The sequence below is a fragment of the Geospiza fortis genome, unplaced genomic scaffold (assembly GCF_000277835.1).
Source record: "Geospiza fortis unplaced genomic scaffold, GeoFor_1.0 scaffold443, whole genome shotgun sequence".
NCBI classification, from domain to species: domain Eukaryota; kingdom Metazoa; phylum Chordata; class Aves; order Passeriformes; family Thraupidae; genus Geospiza; species Geospiza fortis.
In genome coordinates this window covers 352,733-379,530 of record NW_005054335.1, presented here as the reverse complement: position 1 = coordinate 379,530, position 26,798 = coordinate 352,733, and the positions used below count along the sequence as shown (strand labels likewise).

At 35.4% G+C, this 26,798-nt stretch overlaps 1 protein-coding gene across 1 annotated transcript in view; it reads left to right on the top strand.

Moving 5' to 3' along the window:
• Window positions 1-26,798, top strand: part of IPO11 (importin 11) — a gene marked incomplete at its 3' end in the record, with an annotated part of 78,745 nt that overhangs the window by 31,677 nt on the left and 20,270 nt on the right. Inside the window, 12 exon segments of the mRNA XM_005421973.3 lie at window positions 1,209-1,335; window positions 3,286-3,319; window positions 3,501-3,541; window positions 4,583-4,699; window positions 6,077-6,190; window positions 7,445-7,560; window positions 9,040-9,116; window positions 13,881-13,960; window positions 14,543-14,623; window positions 16,984-17,079; window positions 18,577-18,690; window positions 19,582-19,703. Coding sequence (XP_005422030.2) covers window positions 1,209-1,335; window positions 3,286-3,319; window positions 3,501-3,541; window positions 4,583-4,699; window positions 6,077-6,190; window positions 7,445-7,560; window positions 9,040-9,116; window positions 13,881-13,960; window positions 14,543-14,623; window positions 16,984-17,079; window positions 18,577-18,690; window positions 19,582-19,703 — 1,119 coding nt within the window.

Genomic DNA, 26,798 nt, shown 5'->3' with positions numbered 1-26,798 from the left:
ATAATGTAATTTAAAACTTTTCTTTATGTGATAGTGGTCTATATTAAAAAATACATATATATAAAAATCTCAATAAAATATTAAATACTCTGATGTTTACAAGATTAGGTGCCTTCTAAGAGTAAAAAAAGTTGTATCATCACAGCTTCTTGAATAAAACAAAAGATGCATTAATAAGGCAGTGTTTTGTGTAAGACATGCTTCAGTATGTGTTATTTATGCTTCACTGCCACTCAGTAAACACAAAGCAACACTGGACTGTTATTCCGCATTAGATGTGTTCCAGTCCAATGAATTACTTTATATATGCCATTTCCACAACTTTTATGTTCTCTGAAGATGTTCTTTGTTTATAGTCTTATAGTTATGGGAATGTTTAATAAAACACACTTATTAAAGGTAGAGAAACCGCAATAACTTCAGTTTAAATGTCTTCTTAATGGCTTACAAGGGAGTACTTCTTCAAGTGAAAAACATGTTTATGATAACAATATATTAGTTAAAATTCTCTAAATATGGTTCGTCTTTCTTAACTTTATACATCTGGAAGTTAAACATGTAATTATGAGTTATTTGATCAGTGGAGAAAAATAGTAGCTCTGTGAAATGCTTTTCTTAATCATTGTTCTGGTTTGTTCTTCCCATCAACTCTAAAGCTGTTTGATTTGTGCCCTTGTTGTGGCACTAGTGCAAGATTAGGTAATGTCTGTTCTTAGAATAGTTTTAGACTGGTGAAGTGAACTACTCTGACAGTTGCTGTAGTGCAGTCCTTAAGTTTGCATTTTTAAATTGTATCTGACTTAAAATTTTTGAGCATAAACAGAATATCAAGGGAATTGCTGGGAACTGTAGTGAAAGCAGTAGATACCATGACTGCAGTAATAAGTGTAACATTTATTTTTATTTTTTTAATTGGTGTGCTGCATGTAGAATGACCTGCATCCCTAGGGAGACATTCAAGATTCAGTCATTTAGGATGAAAATTATCTTTTTCAGACTAAGCTGTTTTTTCCTGAGCCTTTTTGTGAAGAATTTTAATGGAAACTTCAGTTTTTGCACTGAAGTTGATATTGAACAACTAAGTCATTTAATTGTTTTGGGCAGTAACATTTTCATCATGATTCTTGGATTTCTTTTTCATCAAAGTACTCTATAACAACTAGTGTAATGAGTTAACAAGTGCAATTTTTTTCGTCCTACTTTTAAAGGTATAAACCAATACGCCGACGAGTAATATGGCTGATTGGACAGTGGATTTCTGTAAAATTCAAATCAGACTTGAGACCTGTTTTATATGAAGCAATTCGTAACTTACTTCAAGACCGTGACTTAGTGGTAAGCATAAATAGCTAATCTTTTGGACTACGCATTTGTTGTAATCACAGATGAAACAGAAATACCTCACTTTGTGTACACTTGATAGAGAATTTCCTGACATCATGCCTTTAAAGTCTGTTGTGTCTTGCAAAAGATAAACCATTGGGAAGATGTGGTGATGTTTAATTGTGGAGATACTGAACAGTAACATCAAATACATTAAATGAGGCCTAAATGTTCAATAAGTGATGACTTTGGTGGGAAAATGAATTCCAAGAGTAACAATCTGATTTTATAGGAATAAAATTATGAAATGTCTTACAGTGGTTTATAAACTAATGTAGATAGAACTGAGTTATTTTTTAACTAGTCCCTTTAGTATACAGCATTGATCAAGGGAGTTTGCAGATCACACCAAGCTGGGCGGGAGTGCTGATCTGCTGGAGGGCAGGAAGGCTCTGCAGAGGGATCTGGGCAGGCTGGATCATGGCTGAGGCCAATGGTGAGAGGTTCAACAAGGCCCAGTGCTGGGTCCTGCCCTTGGGTCACAACAACCCCAGGCAGCTCCACAGGCTGGGGCAGAGTGGCTGGAAAGGACCTGGGGGTGCTGATGACAGCAGCTGAACATGAGCCAGGCTGTGCCCAGGTGGCCAAGAAGGCCAATGGCATCCTGGCCTGGATCAGCAATGGTGTGGCCAGCAGGGCCAGGGCAGGGATTGTCCCCCTGTGCTGGGCACTGCTGAGGCCACACCTCCAGTGCTGTGTCCAGCTCTGGGCCTCTCAGTTCAGAAGGGACATTGAGATGCTGGAGTGAGTCCAGAAAAGGGCAACAGAGCTGGGGCAGAGTTTGGAGCACAAGTCCTGTGAGGAGTGCTTGAGAGAGCTGGGGGTGTTTATCCTGGAGAAAAGGAGGCTCGGGAATGACCTTATCACTCCCTGAAAAGGACCTTGTGGCCAGGTGTGTTGGTCTCTTCTCCCAGGCAACTGGTGACAGAGCAAGAAGAATTTGCCTTGAGCTGCACCAAGTGAGGTTCAGGTTGGACATAAGGAAAAATTTCTTCACTGAAAGAGTTGTCAAGCATTGGAACAGGTGGAGTCACCTGGAAATGTTCAATAATGTGTGGATATGGCAGTTGGGAGCATGGTTTAGTGATGATGGTGCTGGTTTGGTGGTTGGACTTGATGATCTTAAAGGTTTTTTACATCCATAATGATTCTGTGATTCTATGGTTATTTAGGCATTAAAGCTACTTGCTGACAGGATACGATAAATGGCATTGCTAAACTATTAAGTACAAATCTGTAGTTTTAAGCTACAACTTCAGTTTACCAGCAGGTGAGATGAAGTTGAGATGCTGGTTTTGCTACTGTTTATTTTGTTTTTGTTTTTAAACAAACTGGGCTACCAGCCCACAAAAAAAAAGCAACCAATAAATAAACTTTGCTAGTTTGGTAAATACATATAAAGTAGCAATTGCCAGTCATAATAACAATTTCTGTGATTCCCAAAGACAGCTTTAGCAGAGCAGAGTGTATTTGTGTTTGCGGTTTTTATTTAATGCTTTCTAAGGCATTTCTAAGCATCTACAGGAAGAACAGTCTAACTTGTTGAGTTTATTAGATTCTGTGCTTCTTGGTTGACAGCAAACTGTGAGATAATTCCAAGTAAAATTTCTCCTCTATTGCAAAAGTTTTTATCACAGTCTAAGTAGATATTTTCTTGTTCTTGAAGGTTTTGCCTGAGTAGTTTTTTCAATTTCTACCACTTTAGCAATGACAAATAAAATGAAAAGGATACTCAAATGAAAGTGAATGAAAATGAACTGACTACATTTCTTAGAGGATGATAGAACACAGAGAGTGATTCAATTTCCAAAACATCAAGTGATTTGATATTGTCAGGTACTCTGTGGATAATCAAAATTTTAATGGACGTATGCATGATGCTTCTTGACTTTTGTCTTTCAGGTTCGTATTGAGACAGCTACGACGCTGAAGTTAAATATCCTTATTTGCAAAGCTGTTTGATTAGTTCTTAATTCTGAATTACTGGAAAACAATCAATTTTAAACTTACTACCAAATTCTTCACATCATATTTTTTGAGTATCCATGAAATATTTGCTCATTTGAGTCTTGGTATCTGTCTTCAGTCTGTATTATTTTTCCTTAATGTTTGTTTACCTGTAGATGACTTTGAGTTCAGAACTGACCAGTTCTTACCGGTAAGAGCATTTACATATTCTGAAGAGTAGATAAATACATAGAGAAAAGCAGGAAAATATATTTTCCAATTCCATTTTGAACTGCGTTGTTTCATAATTGATGTGCGTGCATGTTTGTATTGTGTGTTCAGTCTTCACAGACCAAATATATACTCATACTGTTGCTGTTAAAATTGCTAATGTGTAGGTACATTTTAGTATTATGCTATTATGACTTTATAGCAGTGTGTTTAGTGCTTTATATACCAAGTGTTGCCAGATAGTAAGTTCCTTTATGATAAGAATATATTGAAATTTTATCTAAGAAATACATCTACACAACTGTGGCTCTTCTACAGACTTGTTTCACGCAGTACTTTCCAACCTGCTGCTTCTTAAAAATATTAAATACAAGTGTGTGGTTACAGTAGTGCCTTTAAAAGGCACCACTTTCTAGTTCTCCTGTGTTTGTGTTCTTTACCATGGTCATTACTGTTGTCAGTTAGTAAACAGTGGAAAGAGATAAGTATGCCAAAGTTTTATTTTGGTCACTCTAATTTAGCAGATGTGTTTCCTCATTTCATTTTGACTTCCATGTTAATCTCAACTCTCTTGAGAACAAGCAAACCAAAATGCAGAGTGCCTCTAGACTGTAAACACTGGAATTTTCTAAGATGTCTTTTTTGGTTCAATATTTAACTTTTATTTACTGGCCCAAAAGCTGGAAGACTACTTTTGGTTTGACTCTAATAAAGTGCTCCTTCTGGAGAGACAGCCTATTTTACCTGTGAAATCACATTTACACTTATCAAAACATGAAAATGGTATATGTTCAAACTGATCATGTTTGAACTGGTATGTAGTGGTAGATGTGAATTTTTTTACCTTGCTTAGTCAGGGATTGGGTAGTGTACTTTTTTGCGAGTGAAAGAGTAATATTTTGCACACTTTGTGTTTTCAAAGTTTATGTCTTAGAGTTTTAAGCATATGTGAAAATTAACAGTTCATGTGACCAGTTATATTTTTGATGGTCTAATCTGTGGTTCTTTATTTTCCTTTTAGTACCTGGAGTCCATGTTTACACTGCTCTTTCAGCTACTTCAGGAAGTAACACAATGTGACACCAAAATGCATGTTCTTCATGTTCTGTCCTGTGTGATTGAAAGAGTCAATATGCAGGTATTTTTTAATATATGTTTCAGTTTAAACTTTGTCCTAAGAATGTGGAGGAGGACGTGTTGTGGAAGGAAAATGTCATCAATTAATAGACTGGTTGTTGTTGTTGTCAGAGATGCGCACACTGTTGGCATTACTTGATCCTCTTCTCAATTCTCATTCATCTTTTGTGTAAAATGTTAACTTACTTTCCTCAAGTTATGCAAGTAATGTATTTTTTGTATTGAATCAGCTTTGAGAGTATTGAAGGAGTTTTACATCTTGTGGCATTTCTTGCAATTTTATTCTTTTATTTGTGATTTATTCGAATTGTCTTATATCTAAGCAAATATTTTAACCCATCTTAGATATTAAAAAAAGCATTTTTGGGGAAAAATGCTTTGCACTTGTAGGGAGTGTAAAGTTAAATTTGTAATTTCTTGTTGATACTGATATGGGTCAGCATTGCCTCTACAGCACTCTCCTTAACTACATGACAGGTTTCAAATTCACATTATGAATTCTCAGTACTTTATTGTTAAATTATGTGCTTCAGCTTTTACATGAAGAATTAGAAGATGGTTTTGCAGAATTAAGCAATGAATAGTTGGCTCCTTTTGTCTCAGGTTTTGTTGTGGTGGGTTTGGTTTGGGATTTTTTTTTCAGCATTACTGTATTAAGGACAGATATAATGCATGTCTTTGAGTTTATCTCCTCTTTCTGTAAGTAATCCTGTCTGAGAGCTGGATGAAGCTTTCATAATTGTCCCTTGAAGAAAAAGTCAACATGACAGCAGATTTCCCTGCAGTTTAGAGAAGTAGCATTAAAAACAAGTTGAGAAAGAACCCTTGAATATGTTTAGGTTAATTCCTAATTAAATACTTTCAAAGACAAATAGATTAACCTTTTAGTATTGAAGACCATAATAGAAAATAATACAAGCTAGGACAAATCTCTCAAAGTTAGACAGTCTAACTTATGCTCAGTGACTCCAGAGGTTATTGAGTTGTTTGTTTGTGGTTTTTGTTGTTTGTTTTGTTGGTGGTTTTTTTTACTGGGACTGTTTCTGGTTTTAAAGAATGCTGTTTAGGAATCCTGTCTAAGTTAAGAATATGCTAATATGAAAATACCTCTGTGTATCAAGCTTTATGTATTTTTGTGTCCTATTTTCTACATAAGCTTGCTTGCGGTGCAGAAATATCACCATAAGTAATATGTTTGCTTGAAACTACTCTGCAGTCAGAAGTTACTTTAGCCACAGAGTGTTAAAAAAAGATTTAAGCAAACTCTGTGTTTTTACTGACACAAAATCAGCTCCTGTATTTTTCAGAAGCTATGCTTGGGATAAGTTATTAGTCTTGTTTCACTTATTAAGAAACCAATTTGTGTTCTGAACTTCAGATACGACCATATGTGGGATGTTTGGTTCAGTATTTACCACTGCTGTGGAAGCAGAGTGAGGAGCACAATATGCTACGATGTGCCATTCTAACCACCCTAATCCATCTTGTCCAGGTAAGGAATCTGAGTCACATAAACATTGTCAGTACTTGCTACAGTTCTTTCTTGATGATAAAACAGCACGTAGTTATATTGCCAACAGAATCTGTGCTATTGGCTACTTCTTTAATACAGACTATATGCCACACTACCTTCTCCAGCCCCTGCTGTGTCTCAAAGAAAACGTAGTAGGATTAGCAGAGACCAAGAGAAGTGTTCCTATGACAGTGTCTGTACAGGAACAGACTTAATATGCAGTCTTGAACTTGTGGGAATTCATTACTTCAAAGGATGGTATTGCAGAGGTTAACAGTGGAGAGAAAATGAAAGGGAAATAACAAATATTATTATGAAAGGAGAAATAAAGGTTCTTTCCAAAGTGGTGTAACGTTAAAGGAAGAGGAAATAGATTTTTACCATAAACAAACTGTGGAAATACTTCTTTAGTCCCCTGTGGAGACTAAAATATGAGGGTTTTTTTTTTACAAAAGGTGTATCTCTTGGTGTAGGTAGTCACAAAAATATAGGACAGATTTGCAGAAAAATCTTTTTCTTTTAAGGCATGTTTGTTTAAGTAAGTAGATAAATACACAAAGAAGCTGCAACTTAAAAATACCAAATATTTTTAACTTTTCCATTATCAAAATACAGGAATTATGCAAACTCAGCATTCCGCTAGCCTCAGCTCTCTTGAGTAGTAATATTACAATACTCTGTAATGCTGTTCAGTAATTGGCAGTTGTTCCCAGTTTACTCTTTATTGCTCAAGTCTCATGGATCATTTAAAAACTGAATCACTGTCATTGGCCTGTGAATCTTTGGGTAGCTATAAAAATAAACCCTTCTCCTGAATATTAGAATATGTAAAATGATTTTGTAAATTATAAGAACCAAAGAGTAATTTTTTTTTCTTGACCTGTAAAACATTCAGCTTTTAGTCATGTGGTATTTGTTAAACTTGTGGCCTCTCCAAGAAAGAGAATGATCAGTGAATGTTTTTAGGAATGTATGTTCTTTATCTTTTCTTCTTGCAGGCTATTGGTAACTGGATTGTTTAAAAAAAAAAAAGTTCTCAAGACATGTTGAGAGAAAGCTTAGGAATGTTGGGCTATTTTATTGTTGTATGAAGTGGAAGCAAGTTCAACCTTTGATTTCTTGAATGCATGTTTACATGTGGATGTAACAGCAGTGTAGATCTTTTCCATGCTGTTTTTGAAATTCTTGATTTAAGGCTTTTGACATATTTTACATTTCTTACTTATTTTTTAGGGACTGGGAGCAGACAGCAAAAATCTCTACCCTTTTCTGCTTCCAGTTATCCAACTAAGTACAGATGTTTCTCAGCCTCCACATGTATATCTTCTGGAAGATGGTTTAGAGCTGTGGTAAGAATGTTTTCTTTATTTTTGTATCCCCAGAAGAAAAAAAGGTTGTAAAAAGCTTTGAATATTAAATTTGATATGTTCTTGTTACCTTACCTTGATGTCACTTATCTCATACCTTTTCTCAGAAGAGAGGAGGTTAGGAAATTTATATACTCCGCTATTTTTAGTTGTCTATTATTCATTTTCAGGCAGTTGATACTGAAGATACCATTCTGTAACAGGACAAAAAGTCTAGACTCACTGTGTGTAAGACTCACTCACACTAGACTCACACTGTGTGCTAATTTAACAGTTTGGTGTGCTTGACTTAGGGAGAACAGTGAGCCAGTGGATCAGAGCTGGCTGCGGGAAGAGATGTCATAATTACAAGAATAAAATGTAGAAGTTACTTTCTGTATCTCAGACTGTCTGGTGACTAAAGTGACACGGTGCTCAGTTTGCCATGAGCCTGATTTATTTGTTTCTGGTGCAGCTGATGCTGTAAGAGGGGAGAATATAAGAGGGGACCAAATTCTGAAGAATAGGAATACATAGGGTTTGTCTTGAAATTCCTGAGCAATTCCTTTGATCTAAAATATAAATGAGCATTTCAGTTACAAATACTTAACCTACAAATGTTCCGTTCTATATACGCAGCAAAACTGAGATTTATAATGCTGGTGGCAGCAAGTAAAATGCAAGAGCGTCTCAAAAAATAGAACTGGGGCCTTTTACCTGTATCAGTTCAGAACTTTCATATCTTCTTAATGATACTGATCTTGAGGTTGCTCTTCTGATGTCTGTGCAGAAGAATGATATTCTAAGATGTCTCAGAGCATCAGAGAAATCTGGGTAGCTGGCAGGGACAGTTAGGACTCTGAGGGCTTCTTGAACCAAGAGCAGGAAAACAACTAAGATATTTCACATAACCAGACATGTTATTTAAATGTGGTAATCCCATGGCTAAGGTCTAGGAGAAAATTGAATTTGTTGTTGGGGCTTTAAATGCAAGCTTAGTTTATAACTACTGTTTTCAAATCTCAGGAATTTTAAATTGTTATAAACAACATAAGTTAATGCCTCATTTCAGACATAAAAGAAATGTAAGCGTGTAAGCTGGTCTGTCATAGCTTCTCCTTTGAAGTTTAGAACACAGCATGTGTTGTCCTTGCGCTGTAAATCTCCCTCTCTACCCACCTGCTCCAAGTTCCTTGGCTGGCTACTTAGACATTCTCAGTGTTGCATTTCAGTGCTTATGTTGTCTTTATAAAAAGACAGTATCATGTTGTTCTTTGTTTTCCTACCTTAGTAAGACCTGTGCCTATACTGATGAGTGTGTTGTGAGGAGTATTGCTCTGCTTGAAGTATGCTCTAGGATAATTGTTACACATTGTTGATAACATAGATGGTTACTCAAAGTTAAAATATTTACATCTGTCAAAATGATTGCTTAATGTTGCTCAAACATCATGTTAAATATTTTGCTTGATCTGTTGTTAGGTTAGTGACATTGGAGAATAGTCCATGTCTTACACCAGAACTCCTGAGAATATTTCAGAATATGTCTGCCCTTCTTGGTAAGTCTTTCACTAATGTCAGGGTTTTTTCCTGCTACTTGTTGTTCATGCACTAAGCAATGCTTGTGTGGTTGCAAGTACTAAGGGAGCTTGCAGAATTGTAACAAAAATTGAGGAATAGGCTTTTATTGTCTGACTTATGATCTCATATTTTTTAATACTTATCTCTTACCCTTCTTTTTTAAATAAATTGGAGCGGCTGTACATGAGAGATAAGACAAATTTCAGAGAAAGCTTATCATTTCAGAGGTTATTTTAAGAAGTTTCTGAAATTGAGCACCAAATGTGCCAAGTGTTATTGATATTGATTATCTGGAATACTTGCCTGTTCTGCTTGCAATCAGAATAAAGTTATTAGCTTTTCCCTTATCCAGTTAATAACAATGTAGGATGTTTTCAAACTACCTAAATATGTCTATACACACTTGGGTCAAGCACTGAAATGAAAAACAGCAGTTTGTTGGCAAAATATAAACTTAGTAATGAGAAGTAGGATTCAATGCTTAGGAAATACTGATATTTCAAGTACTTTTGCTTCATAATTAAAGGCAGTATAAGAATTCTGTGGTTTAATTTTATGTTAGTATGTTTGTGTTTAGATCTTTAGCTGTGCTTTTGAGGTGTCAACCCTAATACAGAAAATGGGTTCATTTTTTCAGAGAAATGTGTTCACAGAATTACAGAAGTTCACTTTTTAATTGATAATTGTTTTCAGGACTTATTATTTTATTCTATTTCTACTGGTCAGTAGAAACTTATGTCATGACAGGTAGGTGGATGATGATGACTTCTGTTATTTCCCCTTGTATGCGAGATCTCTAATGACAAAACTGCTCTGTTTACTAGTAGTGGTTTTATGGTTAAGTACTCCACAGCTACTGCTAAAATTCAGTGGCTGCTGAGTCCTGATGACTGTTGTGGTCATCCATAACTACAGCCTCTCCTTCTGCCTTCTTGTTCTGTGTCACTCAAAGGTGGTGTCTGCTGCAGGAAGCCTGCACTGCATGAATGGCTGTGATTTTCATGGTTTGTCACACTGCTAATCCGCTTGACTGAAATTCAGAAGTACTCAGTATTTGTGGCTTATTTGTTTGCTACTGAGATTTTCCCCCCAGTCCTCATGTGATACTTTTCAGAGTAGAGTTGAGTAGAAATGGAAACACTGGCATACTCTTAGAAAAGACGGAGGTACTCTGGAATATTCTACACTTATAATGTTTTCCTTGTTTTATGAATGGATCCTGGAGAATAGTGATGCTCTCCTTTGGGAAAAAAATACATTCTCAGGAGAAATTATTTATTCTGAATAATGGAAGCTGCATGATGTTGGTGTACAGTAAGTAGTACAGTTAAGCTGGGTAGGGTTTCCTTAGGATGAGCCTTCAAACATGCTTATGTCAAACTTTTTTTTTTATCAGGGTTGGGAGTGAAACACAGTAGCTGATGTGTAACCACCCTGTAAGCTTCTGTACTACTTCACTTCCTGAGCATTCTTCTGAAAAACTGTTTCTGAGTGTCATGTTTGTCAAAAATTTTGATGGCTACAAATGATGCATACTTTTCCAGATAGTGGAAACCATTCTGATATGCTCTTTGCCTACAAATTCTGTTTACATCAGGAGAATCTGACTAGACAGCCTCCACATGACACAGCCATGGTATTGTGATGCTTAAATAGAGCTGGAATTTTGGATTAGTGCTAACCTTATTTTAAAACATGGTAGTTAGAAAACCAGTACAATACTGCCATCTGCTACCCATCAGGGAGCTACTTCATTCAGGACACTTGAAAAAGAGATTCTTCGCTTAAATAAAGTGCAACAGTACAGTTTAAGGTGCAGCATCTTGCAAAAGAAAACATTGATCACTGATGATCAACAGTGCTAGTTAATTAAATAACTTTTCAGTGTTAAACCTGTAGCAGAATTTTTCTAGTACACCAGTAGCAGCATTCGGCTGCAACTTCCAGCACTTTGTCAGGCTCTTCTGTCCTTCTTAGCATGGTGATGTAGCTGTCAGAACAAGGTGAGAAGTCAAAATTGCAAAGTCTTGTTTGCCTTAAGTATCTGAGATAAGGCAAAAAAAGAGATAATCACTCCAAGACTGGTTTTCAATTCAGTCTGAAGTCATCAAAGTAAAAGTCAAAGGACAGATGAGGTGAAGGGAAGTTCTGACTAGGTAACTACCATGCTATGTCTTGTGGGGTAGGGTGGAGAACTAGCAACAAGATGCTCCAGAAAACTAGTTCTTGAAAATACAATGTAAGGAATATTAACCTCCTGACCTTTGTTTTCTGAATTTATTTTTACTGAATGGAATTACTGTATTATACAGGTAGTGTAAGAATTTTGCTGGTGTGTTTAGCTTCTATATAAGCGTGTAAGTCATTCAGAAAATATGTCAGAGGTGAACATGGATGAAGTAGAAGACCGGAGGGCAGAGGAAGAAGAATTCATATGTGACATATTTATATATGCTTTTGATTTTCCTTTTTTAACTAATCTAAAAATAATACATAGTTGTTCACTTCCAGATATAATTGTCATTATGAAAATATCTTTTTGTACCCATTTCAGGATACTACTGTTGTTGGAAGTGTATGTCAGAGGAGTTATACAAGTCAAGATATGCCTTCAGGAGCAGAATGTTGCATTTTATATATGAGGGCTTGGTTTCACTTGCAAAAGTGACTGACCTTCAAAGATTATGGTGCTGTCACTGATGTACAATAATTATTCACAGCATAATTTTCATACTTGGTTTTCAGTTCAGCACTGGTGCTACTGTTTAAACTCTGTTGAAATGTAATTGTCCTGTGAAGGGATTGCACAATCTCTTTAATACATCTCTTGCAGTGTTTTGAATAATGTGGAATGGAGAAATGCATTAATTGTCTGAGGATGGAAGTGTTTCTGCAATGAGGCAGCTTAAAAGGACAGTTGAATCTAATAAAATTTCAGGTTGGAAATATGGTCACAATCTAGACATACCTGTTCCGAAAAGCATCAAGTTTAATGTGCATGTACTGTATTTATAAAGGTACTGGCAAAAACCAAGTTACTGGAACTGGTGTAACTCCTCTGATCCAAACAAAACTCAAAGGAGCACATTAGTTAATTTAAAAAAATATGTTTGATTAATGAAATCCTGGCAAGAGAATTGATGTATAATTAGCTTCTAAATGCAGTTTGTTCAACATGAGATGTTTCCAGAAAAGTTTGCTAAACATTGAGCTGTGTTTGAGTGATGGAGGTTCTGTCATTTCCATTGCCTCCGTCATACCTGTTTTCATTTTGACCTGAAGTACAATTTTTGCTACACACATCTTATTACCTTTTATTGGTTATCACAGAATCACAGCATGGGAAGTTATGGAAAACTTAGTAGTACTTCATGTTTATATGACCATTTATTTAGAATTTATCTTCTTGCTTCAGTGTCTGAAGCTTTAAATATTATTCTATCCAGTAAAGAGAAAAACACAAATGCAGACCTCTAGGGAGAACTCAATGTGTAAACTCTAGTAAAATGCTACTAAAACTAAACTCACAGACATCTTTGAATCTTTTGATGAGCATATTGGATTGATAGGTGATCTCTTTTCAAGTCAAGACACAAAAATATTCATAATAAATTATTACAGGATACGACCTGAGTACTGACTTACGAACATATGCAGGAACGCAAAGCTGTCTTATGGTAATGGAAAAGCAGCCACAGTCATGGTGATAGCTGTTTTTAGTAGAAGTTTTTATATATAAAAATACCACTAGGTGTAAGCCAACTTCCATACGACTGCTTTCATCTAAGCCATGGGAGATGCATGAAGTCTTAGCCAGATGCTTGTTCCATCTGGTAAAGGAATTTTATTTAAAATTCATGTAAAAATATTTTCCTGTTGCTTATCCATGATGGTTTTATTAGACATTTTAAAGGTGATGGAACTGAGGTCCAATTCTTTTACCAAGAATAGTTTGTCTCCCAAACTGGTTTTAAGGAAATTTATCCCTTTGAGGTCTTTTGCCTTGTTTTTACACAATGTGACTTTCTGCACTAGTATCAACATCCACGTGAAACTTTGAAACTTTTCATTTTACTGCGAGTTCTGCTTATACATGTTCCAGAGTGATTATTTTTTCCCTCCCCTTAAACAGTCTTACAGGTAGTGCCTGACGATATATCTTTTTTTCTCTCTTCAAGCTGCTGCTGTATATCTTCCTCTGTGTGTGTATCTATCTCTTAGGCAGATATGCTCTCTTTACTGAAATACTCAAGCTATGCCCTACAGCTCAGTGTGTGTCAGCTCAGTGCCATTTGATATGGCATCTGGGTCAGAAGATCAGAACTGCAATCTTTATTTCGTTCTTTTTGCTCAGCATTTACTGACTCAGTGTGAGAGAGACCATTTATCTGTAATTGCAAGTCTCTAAAGTACATGTTTCATTTATTCTGTCTTTATTATCTTCTTAACCCAGTATTACATCCATACCTGACTTTTGTTTGGTTTTGTTTTTAGTTATCATTGGCTTTTGAGGTTGTAGGATTTCTTGTGCTTCCATTTGAGCATGAGAGCTGTCATTCCACATCTGTAATTGTCCTTGTAGAGAGAGCGAGCCTGATTGGCACTGGATCTAAGATCTTTTTTCCATTTGTTGGCATCTGGTACTACAAGCTGCAAGAGGAGAAGACTTTTAGAAGGAAATCATCTTGGTTGTACTTCAGTTTTGTGACCAGGTTCTGAATTGTGATTTCTGTTTTTTCCAGAGCTGAGTTCAGAAAATCTCAAAAATTGCTTTAAGATCATCAATGCTTATATTTTCTTATCTTCACCTGAATTTTTGCAGGTATGTTACAATATAATAAGATCCATATTACTGCCTCAGTTCTTTACTGGCAAACTGTTTTTTCTCTCATCTTGGAGGATGCCATACAGACAAATATTTATACTCTTATTCATATATGTGTATACAAACATACTGTTTTAATGTTAGCTCTTTATAGTGCATGGTGGACACTCAGATTTGAGAAATATTATTATTTAGAATTAATGCTTTGTGGATTGATTTAGTAGTTTGATATCTGAATGGCCCTATGTTGGGTAATGATATTTACTATTATTATCCTACCAGATTAAAATTATGAATATACATGCTAGCAGGAGTTGAACAAGATATTATGCCTTGTTGTCACACCTTCTTAATTAGAAAATTCTTTGAGATTGTTTAAATGTCCTGCAATGTTAAAAATGCAACAAAATGCTTAGATTAAATTTTAATTAGTTTAGAATGATGAACATTTTAGCAGATACGATCTTTGAAGAGAAACTGGGTCTTTAGGCATATGTAAACCCCTAAGGAATTGAGTTTTGAAATATATACCAATATATAAAATGCATTGCATAATACCTTCTTTTCATTTTATTTCAGATGTATGCTGCTGACTTATGTCGGTCATTTTGTGAGCTTTTGAAGGACATAACAATTGAAGGTCAAGTTCAAGTTTTAAAGGTGGAGTATAATAAAAATAATATTCAGAGGCTCGGCTCTGTGCATGTAATTGTTTTCAAGTAGAATTTAGAACATGTAGAAGAAACCAATGTATTTAGCAGAATTTGACATTGGAGTTAAACCATCAGTGGTGGTTTAACTATTTACTTGAAGTGAGAATAGAGCAAACCTAGTGAGTATAAAGCAAACTTCTCCTATCTTTATTGAATGTTGTATGTATGTGGTCTCCATGAAATTCCTTTGTGTACCATACTTCCATTTGTACCAGACACAGAGTTCAGACAGTCTTTGTTTGCCTTTGGCATAAGTTGCTGTTGTAATGGCCATAACTGCTTAAATAACATTGCTAAAGGTTTTCCAAAGAACCAGAAATTTATATTTTCACACAGCCTTAAAATGATGTTGAGGAACTCATAAGCTTTGGAAATAATAATAACAATGATTTGAATGTGTCTTTTAAAGAATTTTGGGAAATAAAGTTGGAATATACATTGCAAGGTAACTGACTAGTAGCTGTAGTGTACTACTATTAAGATTTCCAGTAGTTGCACTAACATGGGGCTCTGTGTTGTTTATAAAAAGTTGGACTTGAATTCAATTAATTGTAAATGTGATGGGGGATATAAATTGGATCTCAACTGTCCCTTTAATGGATTCACAGCTAGTTCCAGAATCCAGGACAGAAAACAACTGGTGAAGTTCAGAATATCCCCTGTTTGTAGTTACTTCTGTGAAGAGCATACAGCCTCTAGGTCTGAAATTTAAAATGTCAATTCTGGTCTATTCAGTGATATTATTTAAAGTCTGTAGTTGAGTGAATGTTTTATGCAGCAGCTTTTAATCAGATTTCTAAAATAGAATTACACTGCTAGTACAGAATAATTTATTCACTTGGGTCCCAGTGTGGCCTTCCTGCAAGATTTGTCTGGTATACTTGGAACACTTTCCTAGGAATGCCCTCTTGATTCCAGAGGGATAACTGAGCTATCATCCTTGTAAATATTTTTAGGAAAAGCAAAAGTTTTGTCAGGCTTCACTGTGCTGACTTATGAAACAAAAAACCCCCAAAATCTAGATAAGCATTGGGAACAGAAACACCCAGGGGTGTTCTCTGAAATAGTTTCATACAAACAGCTTTGACTGGATTGTAAATAGACATTAGAACAGTAATTAAATTAATAAGGTTGAAAAATACTAATTTGGACTGATAAGACTATTTGTTGCAAGATTGCTGAGGCTTGATGTGACTTGATTTTCTAATTATCTTGACACAGACAATAAAAGGTTTAAAAAGACTGTGCAAGGAACAAAGGAGATGGCCAAAACTTCCAGTACCCAGAAAGATGAGTGGGGGGAAAAGTTATGTTTACCTCTGTATATAATAAGCCTCTTTTATACCTCTGCATATTAAAGGTCTACAAAATTGAGAGGCATTGAGAAAGGTCAACTGCTTAACACTTTTCTTAGTGCAAAAAATAGAGTATTAAATGAATCTATTGGGAACGAGGTTCAACATGGAGAAAAAAATATTTTGGAAAATTTGGTCAAGAGCACAGAAGAGTTGGTCCTTGTTGAAATTCCTTTGAAGTGGAAGTAAATGGAGACTAAGAGTGTTTAGGTGTGGTGCATTTATGATACCTTTATGTGCTTTAAAAACACATCAGTGTGTTCATGCATGTGCCATCACTTTCTATACCTGGAAGTAGGAGTGAGGAGCCCTCAGCACATTATTCTCACAGCCTCTTCCCATCTCTCTGGTACAAGGCTGGAGCGCAAACATCTGGGCAAAAGAAAAATGGAAGAAGGCAGGAAAACAAATTACTTCAGGGAACAGCATATGGGGGGAAAAGGAGCTGAAAGACAAAGGGTAAAGTGTTTAAACATTGGGAACCAGAGCAAGATGCCCAGAATAGCACCTCTGAGAGCACACCTGCAAGGAGCTGGTAGGTCCTAATCAGCAGGTTCTCAAAAACTGACATGACAGCTGTGGAAATATGCCCTGAACTGCTGGTACTTCACTCTACCAACGATCTCAATCTACTGCTTTTCCTGGAACCATAAAAAGGTCCCTTTTTCCAAACCACCCCATCAACTTTGCCTGGGACATGGGGGAGGCTTGTGAGGTGCTTGGCTAGGTGGGTTTCATTGGCTTGTCAACTTTGTCCAGGTGCATTTATGCAAATCAGGTTTGCAGAATATTTTACTAGAATATGGTTTCAGCAATCTGGGATTTGCTGGTATCTAATGGTAAGCATCCTCTGAGCACTTTATATGTGTACACCAGTTCACATGGGTTTAAAGCTTTGTTGAAGGTTTATGAATGTACTTTGCTAATGGCTCAATTTGCTTTTGTTCTTAAGGTTGTAGAAAATGTCCTAAAAGTCAACCCTGTGTTGGGTCCTCAAATGTTTCAACCCCTTCTGCCATCAGTATTCAGGGGGATTATAGAAGGGGAGGTAAGAGTTTCTTTAACTGCTCTCTACTTTTCCTTTGGAAAATGAAAGTACCTTCCATTATCTCCAGTTTTTTCATATTGATGTTCAATTTTCTCTTGTTTTAAGAGTATCTGATAGATTTTTCATATCTAGTTTAAAAATCTTTAAAGGTAACACAGTAGCACAAGAAAAAACAACCTGTCCAGCACTTGTTTTGTAACGTACTGTTTGTTTTAATAAAATAGCACAAATGTAATTCTACTGTCGCACTGTTCCTTCACTATTAACATTTTTAAGAGCTCTAACATTAGGCCTAGTGTAACCCTTAGTCGGTGATGGAGTTTTTTGTTGGTTTTTTTTTAAGACACATACTATTCCTTTTTAATTGTACCTGGATGAGAGAAAGACAAACTGAACCAGGAGAAGATCAACTTGACCTTCTTTTCCTAACTGGCATATCTAATATGAAGAGCTGAAGGGTGTGAGAATGATTTGTGTGAGATAGTCTTTAAAATTTTGCTGGCTTACATGTCAAAACTTCTCCATGTGCTCTCTTTGTATTCAACAAATTAGTAAAATCGAATATGCTTTAACTGTGTTGAACCTTTCCATTTCTATCAGGAATCAGTGGGTGGAATTCTTCAAGCTTTTTGACTTCTTTGAACAAAATCTTTGCTTTTTTCTCAGTTGAAGACCTTAAAATATCAATAAGTAGCTCCAGTTTGAGTAAAATAAGATTTCCAAATTTAAGCCAAGTAATACTATATAGCAAAGTACTTTTTGCTGTTCAAAGCACAAAGATAGAGAGTGGATTTTTAAAATGTCTTCTGATTTATGACTAATAAGTTCGTTATATCCTATTCAGAATGTATTACTCTGGGTTAGAATTTTCAGGTAAATGTTGGCATTTTGTTTTTCAAGTAGGCTATTTTACAAAATACAGTTATATTGTTATGTGCTGAATTTAATATTAAAAAATCCATAGCTTCTTTTAAAATAACCAAAGATAATAAACTAGTGAACTTATTATTCTATCCAGTTAATTTTGAGACACCTGCAGATTAGTTTTTGGCAAATGTATTATAGTTTCTATCTGAAAAAAGTAAAAACTTCAGAGATACTAAGTTTTCTTAATTTTACTGAAATTGTAAGCAGTAACTTGGAACCAGCATCAACTTCAAAGGTAATATTTTAACAGTACAATAAACTGTTAGTTCCTTAAGATACAGGTTTTAAAATTTAAAGTAAAATCACCTTGCAAGTTGTCTTGGCTGTTTGGATGAAATAGACTTTGAAATTGCCGTAGTTTTCATATTGTAAGAACTGAAAACTCTGGTAAAGATTGCTCACTCAGTCTTCTGTTCCTAGAGGCTCTTAAATTGCAATTTATAATTTAAAATTTAGTGAAAGACATAAGGGATGCGTACAAGTATTTTCCAGGTACTGTTGCTGTGTGTGTTAAATATTTTTCTTTTACTTACACTAAGCACCTTTTGTTTTGGTTTATTTTCATTTCAGAGGTACCCAGTGGTGATGTCTACTTATCTGGGGATCATGGGTAGAGTTCTACTACAAAATGCAAGGTTTTTTTCATTACTTTTGAGCCAGATGGCATGTGAATTGGGTCAGGAGGTAAGGTTTGTTGTCCTTTTTTGTCCTTTTGGGTTTTTTGTGTCTTGGTATTTCAGCTGTACTACATAGGGAATTCTTGCTTTCTTTTGACCTGGATAAACTTTTCCCTTTATTATCCATGCTTATTCCTGCCCAGTTAATCTTGAAAAGGGGCTCTTCTCCCTCCTTCTCTCCTTTCTCTGAGCACCATGTAACAACTTTTGCATATTCCCATAATTACTTAAAACATCCCATTAAAATTTTTATAGAGTCTGTAAATTCTCTTCCTGCTGCATCCCACAATTAGCTATGTAAACCCACTTAGTTCACATGCAATTGTAGGGTGAGAATTTGTTTCCCTGTGCCATCTTGATGGGTCTTGCAGCCTGGAGGATGGTCTAACGATTCTCCTCTGTGTTTCTAGAGTATCAAATTCAGTGTGCTTCAGTTTCACTGCTGAAGTTACTGAGGGTCTTTTGCTACAGGTGTTTTATTATGTCTTTCAGTGAAATTTGCTTTTCTGGGGTATAATACAGTTTTCAAACAGATAACAAGTCTTCTAATCTGTCACTGTGTAGATAAAACAGAATAAGTCCATGTGCTTTGTTTCTATGAGACTGTTAGGGAAAAACGGAATAATTTGGTGTCCTGAATTAGTTCCCTCTCCATAAATGAAATACATTTCAAGCATCTAGGTTACAGCTAATGGTATGTAGGGTTCAGGGCCTAGAAGCATTGTCATAGAAAATTCAAAAATACATGTTGCTTGTTACTTCTGTCAGGTATACAACTGTGTAGTGTCTTTCAAAGACTAAATAATGTATTCATTTGCTAGAAAAATTAAAATAAGTTATTTTCTAAACACACTGATACACTTATAACTGAAAAAGAACATTATGTTTCCCAATGCAGTTGGACCAAATTCTTGGTAACATGATTGAAATGTGGGTTGATCGGATGGATAACATCACTCAGCCAGAAAGAAGAAAACTTTCTGCTTTGGCATTGCTTTCTCTTCTGCCATCATTGAATAGGTAAGCAAATGTATAATATCTTAAATAAGAATACTTCAAAGGCACTTGGAATTGTTTTTAAAGTATTTCACAATTCTACAGCTAAATATTCCAATATGAATAGTTTTATTTGCTTGTTTTTCTCCCCCAAGAGAAATTTTACAAACATAGAAATTCCAATAAGAAGTTATATTAACGTCTTATTTGGCTTCATAAGCATTACAGTAACCTTTCTTCCATTTCATAGGAAATGTCATTTAGTTAAAGTGAGGAACCAGTACTGCAGATTTTATTGTTGGTTCTCGTATTAACTTAGAACTATCTGCTTCTCTCATCTGTGATTAAGTAGTCGCTTTAGTTGACATGTTACTATTATGGTGTCCCTGACAGGGAACAGTGTTCAGTTTTCTTTCCTGTTATAGGTGATCTGAACTTTCATTCTGGTTTTCTCCTTTATGACATTAAGTGTAAGAAAGAGTTGCTATGGAAGACTGTGTTGTTTCTGTGAAACACTACAGGTTTTATAGCAAGGAGATTTTACTATTATCCTTTCAGTAGCCATCATCATTGCTGGATATACATAGAAAATGAAAGTTTTAAATGAAAATGCTGAATACACTGACTTCTAAGTTGTCAATACTATGTCATGTATAACATGTTTAGGTGAGAGTTCAGTCTGTAGTTACCTTCAGATTATTTTTATCTGTTTGACATACAGGAAGACGAGACTGCATGAGTTTACATTTAGTCTGCTGGGTTTCCTGAACAGTCTTGTCTGCTGTATTGTCTGTTGAGAATTTAGATGTTGCTCCTAAATCCTAAAAGCTACGTTAGTATCTGTAGGGTATGTAGTATCTGTCAAAGCTGTAGTCTATGTAGTCACTATCTAAAAAAAAATCAGGGAACACTTATGTGTAATTTAGAGGCTTCATTGCTTTTTATATGCATAGAAATTTTTCCTCTTTTTTTTGTCAGATAGATAGGCTAACCATCTAGCTAAAGGTGAACCAAGCAGCTGCTTTGGGAGGCTTTTCCCCAGTAACTGTAATGGTATTATGTTGTTTATAAGTATATTTGAAATGTTTTTAAGGAGGTGTTAGCTAAAATTTAATGTGCTGAACTACATCTGTCTTCCTGTGAAGTTTCTGTTAAAGAGAGGAAGGAAATAAATAAATTCCTTTAGATAACCATGTTATTTTGAACTATGTTCAGCTGCTCCAGATTTCCTGGTGTAAAAGCCAATTATTTCTGGCAGTCCTTAACTTAATAAAACCTTCTGCAAATGACAGCTTTATTTTTCAGTTACCCATATCATTTAAGTAAGCTGCTTTTCAAATAAAGAGTCTCTCTTTAGTGGACAAATTTATGTCAAGGCTATGAAAATTTCACTTATACAATTGATAGACTGCCAAACTTAGCTTCAGACTGAGTGTGTGAAATGGATTCTGTCAATTGATTGTTTCTTTTACTAGAAACAATGTGAGTCACTCTGGTTTTGCTGTATCTCAGGGATTATACTACAGATACTTGCAGCATCCTGTATCTGCAGGCTTCTTGTGCAAGTCTATCTGCACAGTTGAAAAAAAAAGGTTGTAAATGGAATACAGTGTTTAAACAAAATGTTTGGATTAATGTGTTTTCAAGAAAAGGTATAGTAATTTTTCCTTTGAAATGCCTCACTAGCCAGTTTCTTGATTAGATTTTACTTTGGATATCCAAGGTAAGTTCAGGATTTCTCAACTGCAGAGGCAGAACAGCATTTTGTCTTCTGTGAATGGCTCATGGGCTGTCTTGAGAAGGCCAAGGTGAGAGTGAGATTCTTCCTCAGCTTGCTGCTCTGTGGTGGTCAGGATTGGTACCAGTAGCAAGCTCAGATTTTCAAGGTTTTCCTGAAAGGAGAACAGGCATCTGTGCTGGGTCTAACACTTTCTGAGAATTTTTTTCCTTTTGCCATTTGTTTTCTCTAGCCTATAGCTGAAGCACTAATTTATTTTAGAGAGGAGAAGGAGGTAGTAGACAATAACAGTGGGAGGAAAATGAAGATAACATGTATTCTCATTCTTCCCTCAGAGTTTTTTTATGGATAAAATGTTGGGGAAAGTTTTAAACAGTGACCATTTTTATTCTCTGTGTAAACTCTGTAGTATTACTTCATGGATTTTAATTGTTTCTCTAGTTAGTGATCAGGTTTGTCATTACAAATATGTGGAACCCTGGACTTTCTGCATTTTAGGGAAAGGTAAAAGATAGGTTCTAGCATTATTAATTTAAAACTAGTTTGACACGAATCGTTTTCTGTTTCAAGTACAAGACCTTTGACAATGTCATGAGTGAAGGATTTTAGAGCAGATAAGACAGGATTCAGTGCAGAGCAGTTGTTCACAGTGGCTCTTAGGCTGACTAGTTTGACTAAGGAGATTATGAAGTGACAAATTGTTAGCCACACTAGTTTTCTCATCTAGGCAGTACCATCCAGAGATAGACGTAATGGCATGCTTTTTGTATCAACAGTAGTGCTGCATTTTAATCATGTATGCATGTCCTTCAATCTAGCATCCTGTTTATCTTCCCACAGCTGCACATTGTGTTAGGGTTAGAACCTAACCCTAACATCTTTCATATTAAAAAAAGAACAATAACTGCTACTTTCCTGATTAGTGTTAGATTGTTTGGGCAAACTTAGGGGTTTGCCCAAATTAAATGCTACATAATTGTCTGCTTTTCCTATGCAGTTAATGTTAACATGTTTTTTGGTGTTCGACAGATACATGTATTGGCAATATTTTCTGTATTTTGTGTTCTTACTGCCTGCTTATCACTCATCCATTTGTGCATTTTCATTAATTTATTAAAAAAATCTTACTGTTTCATAAAATAGGTTGAAGACTTCTGTGTTTAAACTGCTGTATATAACAGTGGGGACCAATAACATTCAGGCAGTAAGGATGCACTTGTGGAGTGAGTGTCTCCATGTTAAGTACATGAGAAAAGTGTGGATAAACACACAGTAGCTCTAAAAGGAATGGCTTTTTGAAAAACATGCAAGGACTTGAAGGTTTTTGGAGGAAATTGGTATTTAAGCTAGAGTGTGAGACATGAGGTGTGACAGCAACCTTGATGAGTAAATTCACGAGTGTTATGATTTTCCTACTGTTGTATTTAGTCATTTGTGCTTGTCTACTACTTTAATGGCTTGTTCATAAACATACAGCTGCAAGAGTACTCTTCAAGGCTGAGTTGAGTTTTATTAGATGTGCCCTTAATCCCTAAAGTAGTGACTAGTGAATATGGTCAGTAGCAGCATTCTGCCTCTTATTTGTTGTGGAAAATGTGTGGGCCTCCACCACTATCTAGGGTTCTGCATTTTGAGCTCTTCAGCATCCTTTGTAGTTCCTGATGCCAAAGTGGCTAAAATAGTACTAGGCCCCTTCTCTTACCCATATCTATCTATCTGGAAATAACTAGCTTGCTTTCTGCAGTATAATGTCAGTATTAGAGTGTTTTGGAAAGTCCTTCTTTAGAGATATTAAAAGCTTTTAATGATTTATTTAGCAAAGTAGATATCTTTTTTATTCCTACAGTTGTGTGTATTTTAGTGGAACACAACACTGAAAGATGCTAAAGAATGATGGGAACATTTCTAATAAGAAAATAGAAACATATTTTGGGAGGAATATAGTGTCAGTGATCAGCCTTGTTTGGGATGGTGCCTGACTGTACCTACGGGTAGCATTTGACACCATGTTGAAAGCTAAGCACTCCCCTTCTGCAGGTGAGTGTTATTTCCATGTTTGTCACTCTTGAATGGGAGACTGCCATGTTTACTTTTACTCAGTCAGTGCTTTCCAAAACAGGCCACAAATTGTGGTCCTTGAGGATAGGCTCATTTTTGGTGAAACTACCTGTGCAGAGTGGTACCATTCTGAAGTAGAGGAGACTTTACTGAGCTTAAAATATGACGTATTTTAATTTATCTATCTTCATTTTGGTTTCTGGTACATGAGTAGTTTTCATTTTACCCCTTTGAGTTAAGTATGTTTATGTGGGGAAGGGGTTAAGAGGTTCCCCAGGTTTCCAGTCATTATGTAAATGAATGTCTGCTTTTTCTTATTGTGTATCAAGTCTGATATGTCAGCCAGTATGAGTTCTGCCAGTTAGGTAATTGGCATTTTGTGAGTGTAAGCACTTGCAGTATGCAATTATAAATCTTCATTAGATTATTATAGGGTTTTGCCTCTGTCATTTGTTAAAATTACTTTGAAATTTTAATTTTCCTCTCAAAAAGTTGTCTATATGTAGTGTTAGTTAAATGGCAAGAAAGTGCCTTATAAAGTGTCATGCTCTCCTCATGATAGTTATGTCCTCATTTATAAAGTCAGAATTTCTTACATAATTACTTGTAAATCCTTCTTTCTTTATAGGGATGATACTCTGAAGCTATTTTATCTTCCCCTCCATTTTTTTAATCTCTCTAGTTAAAGGAATGCTCACCCACGCCTCTAATAGACTATTAGCATTTAAAGGAGCTCTTTAAAATATGATTTTGCAGTTGTCATCAGTGTTTGGCCTTGGATTTATTTAGCTTGCCTGACAGGTAATGGTGCAATTTTAATGATAAGAGTGAAAAATGTGGCTTTGGTCTTAGTCTGCCTATCAGAATCTGCATAATTCGGAAGGTTACACAGAGCACTGCCAATTTCTTAATTGCATGTCACATTGTGGCACTGGCAAAAGGATGCACTCATTAAACTTTCCTTGTTCAGTCTCCATCCATTTTTCTCCTACACTTGATAGCTAGGATGGACTGGTCAGGAGCATATTATCTTTTCCCCCAAGACCCTTAAGCCTTGATTTCAAGGAAAAATGTACCAAGTGATAGCAAGAAATTATATCATTAATTGCATCTAAACTGCTGCAAAAAAAACTTACAGTCATAAGGGTTTGATTGCTGCTGCTATCTTGGTTTTGTTTTATGGCCTATATAAAATATTTCAGAAGTCTTTCGGAAAACTAATCTAATTACAATTTACCCTAAAATTTAAGATTTTAATTATATAAAAGCAAAAGATAGCAGATTAACTAGCTTCCTTCAAATTCTTTGCAATGTATGGTTTACATGTTTGCAAATTAGATACTTAAGTAGTAACTGAAGTATAGCATATTACTAAAAATGTGTAAATATCCAAGATTGTAACAAAAGTAAAAAAAAAAAATCCCAAACCCAAAACATAGATTTACAGCTGTTTTTGCACCTGTGTGTGTTTGAGCCGTTTTGGTATATCTGCTTATCTCTCTGTGCTATACTCTGTGAAATTTGAGACTGCCAGAGAGTAGCTGAGATTTTTCAGTGACTTTCTTTAACAGTGCCAGACTATTATGATAAGATACCAGAAGTGATAAATGCCACAACCCATGTCACTACAAGACCTTCTGCAAATAAGTACTGTCTTGAAAAATAATGTTTCATATTCAAACAATTTAATGAGAAAGTGAGTGTTTAAAACAAAACATCAGGTTTTGATATTAAAAAAATGCCCAAGTATAAAGAAAGCTTGTATTTTTAAGAAATAGCTTTTTTATTTTGTGTGTGAGTATTCTCTGTAGTAGTTGTTAGGAACTGTTGAAGTTTTCTCTGTTGAATATTTGGAACTATCAGTTGTTAATGCCAAGTGTATGCCCATCTTGTCTCCTAAACTAGCAGGCAGAGTGTGGTTTTGGAATTTAATTTAGTTTTGATTAAATTTCTAGAAGTTGAAATTTGGGAAATTACTTTGAGTTATTTGGACCTTTTGTTTGAATTGCATTCATATTGAGTACATTAATGCTTTTATAGTTTGAACAGAATTGCTAAATATTGCAGTGAAAAGTAAAGGCTAAAGCTGTAGTGTTATTATCAGCATTTCACATCTGTGTGTTACATTCATGGCCAACCTTTTTTATATTACTGTTTTGTTCACAAACCTAGTGGTTGCTCCATAGAAGACTTAGATTTCTGAATATAGAGAATAAACTAATTTCTCAAAGTGAGCTTTTAGTTTCATGAGAGCTTTCTGTCATATTATTTTACTGGAGTCTAAGGTCAAATCAGGTTTATGGAATGGAAACTTATTTTCATATCCTCAATGGGAAAAATAATTTTGTTGTTTTTATGCTGTGGAAGAGAGAAATTTTCAGTAAATGCAGCAGTAAGTCAGGATTCTTACTGAAACAGAAACATCAAATCCTAGAAGGAATCTGCAATATTTGCAACAATCAGAAATGTTTCGGTAAACTAGATAATGAGAAAAACAGAAAAGTTTTAATAAGGTGTCAACAGTTCACCTGCCTACTGGATGTTAATTAAATGTTGATGTCTGTGCTATCTAAGCAGTAGTTTAGTTTCTGAATTGCTTTGATTTGGGGTCATATCTAAAGATGATGTGGGCAGAAGGAAGTAGGGATTTGAAAAAATAAACTTGTACAGTAGCCTAATAGTGGAGAATAAAAGTATAAGGAAGGAAGCACTGCAAGAGCAGATGGTTGCTAAATACATAATGGGATGGCAATAAATAGTTTCACTCTAATAAGCTTAAAAGAATAATTACAGTGCTAAAAGTTGTTTGTCCTCGTTTGTGGGCTTTAACAGAATTTTGTAGTAATTATGAGAATGAAATACCTTCTCAAAAATTTACTTTAGACCCTGTTTTTGAACTTCTTGCTTGTTTTCTGCTGTATGTAAGTGGAATTTGGCTGACTAGTTTGTGCCACCTAATATTCCTTATATTGGCTTTAATGTAACATGGGTGAAGTGCTTGTATGTTCTTTCAGTTATTTGACCTGTCATTTTATGCCCAATTTGACAAATTGCTGTTACTCAGGCTTCATGCTTTTATTAACGAGGAGTCATAGTTGAAGTAGATTTTAATGTTAAAAAGCCAATAGCATTAGTAACTTCATCAATATTAGTATAAAAAGATGGAATTTGCTTGTGGGTTCAAAAATAATTTCCTCTGTTACCATGTGAAGCTCTATTCAGGTACAACCTAGTAGCACTCTCTCTGCAGAAGAAAATTTGCAGTGAATGAAATATGAGAGCAGCCTAAGCTTGTTAGTGTTTCCTGGGTTTTTTCGTACAGT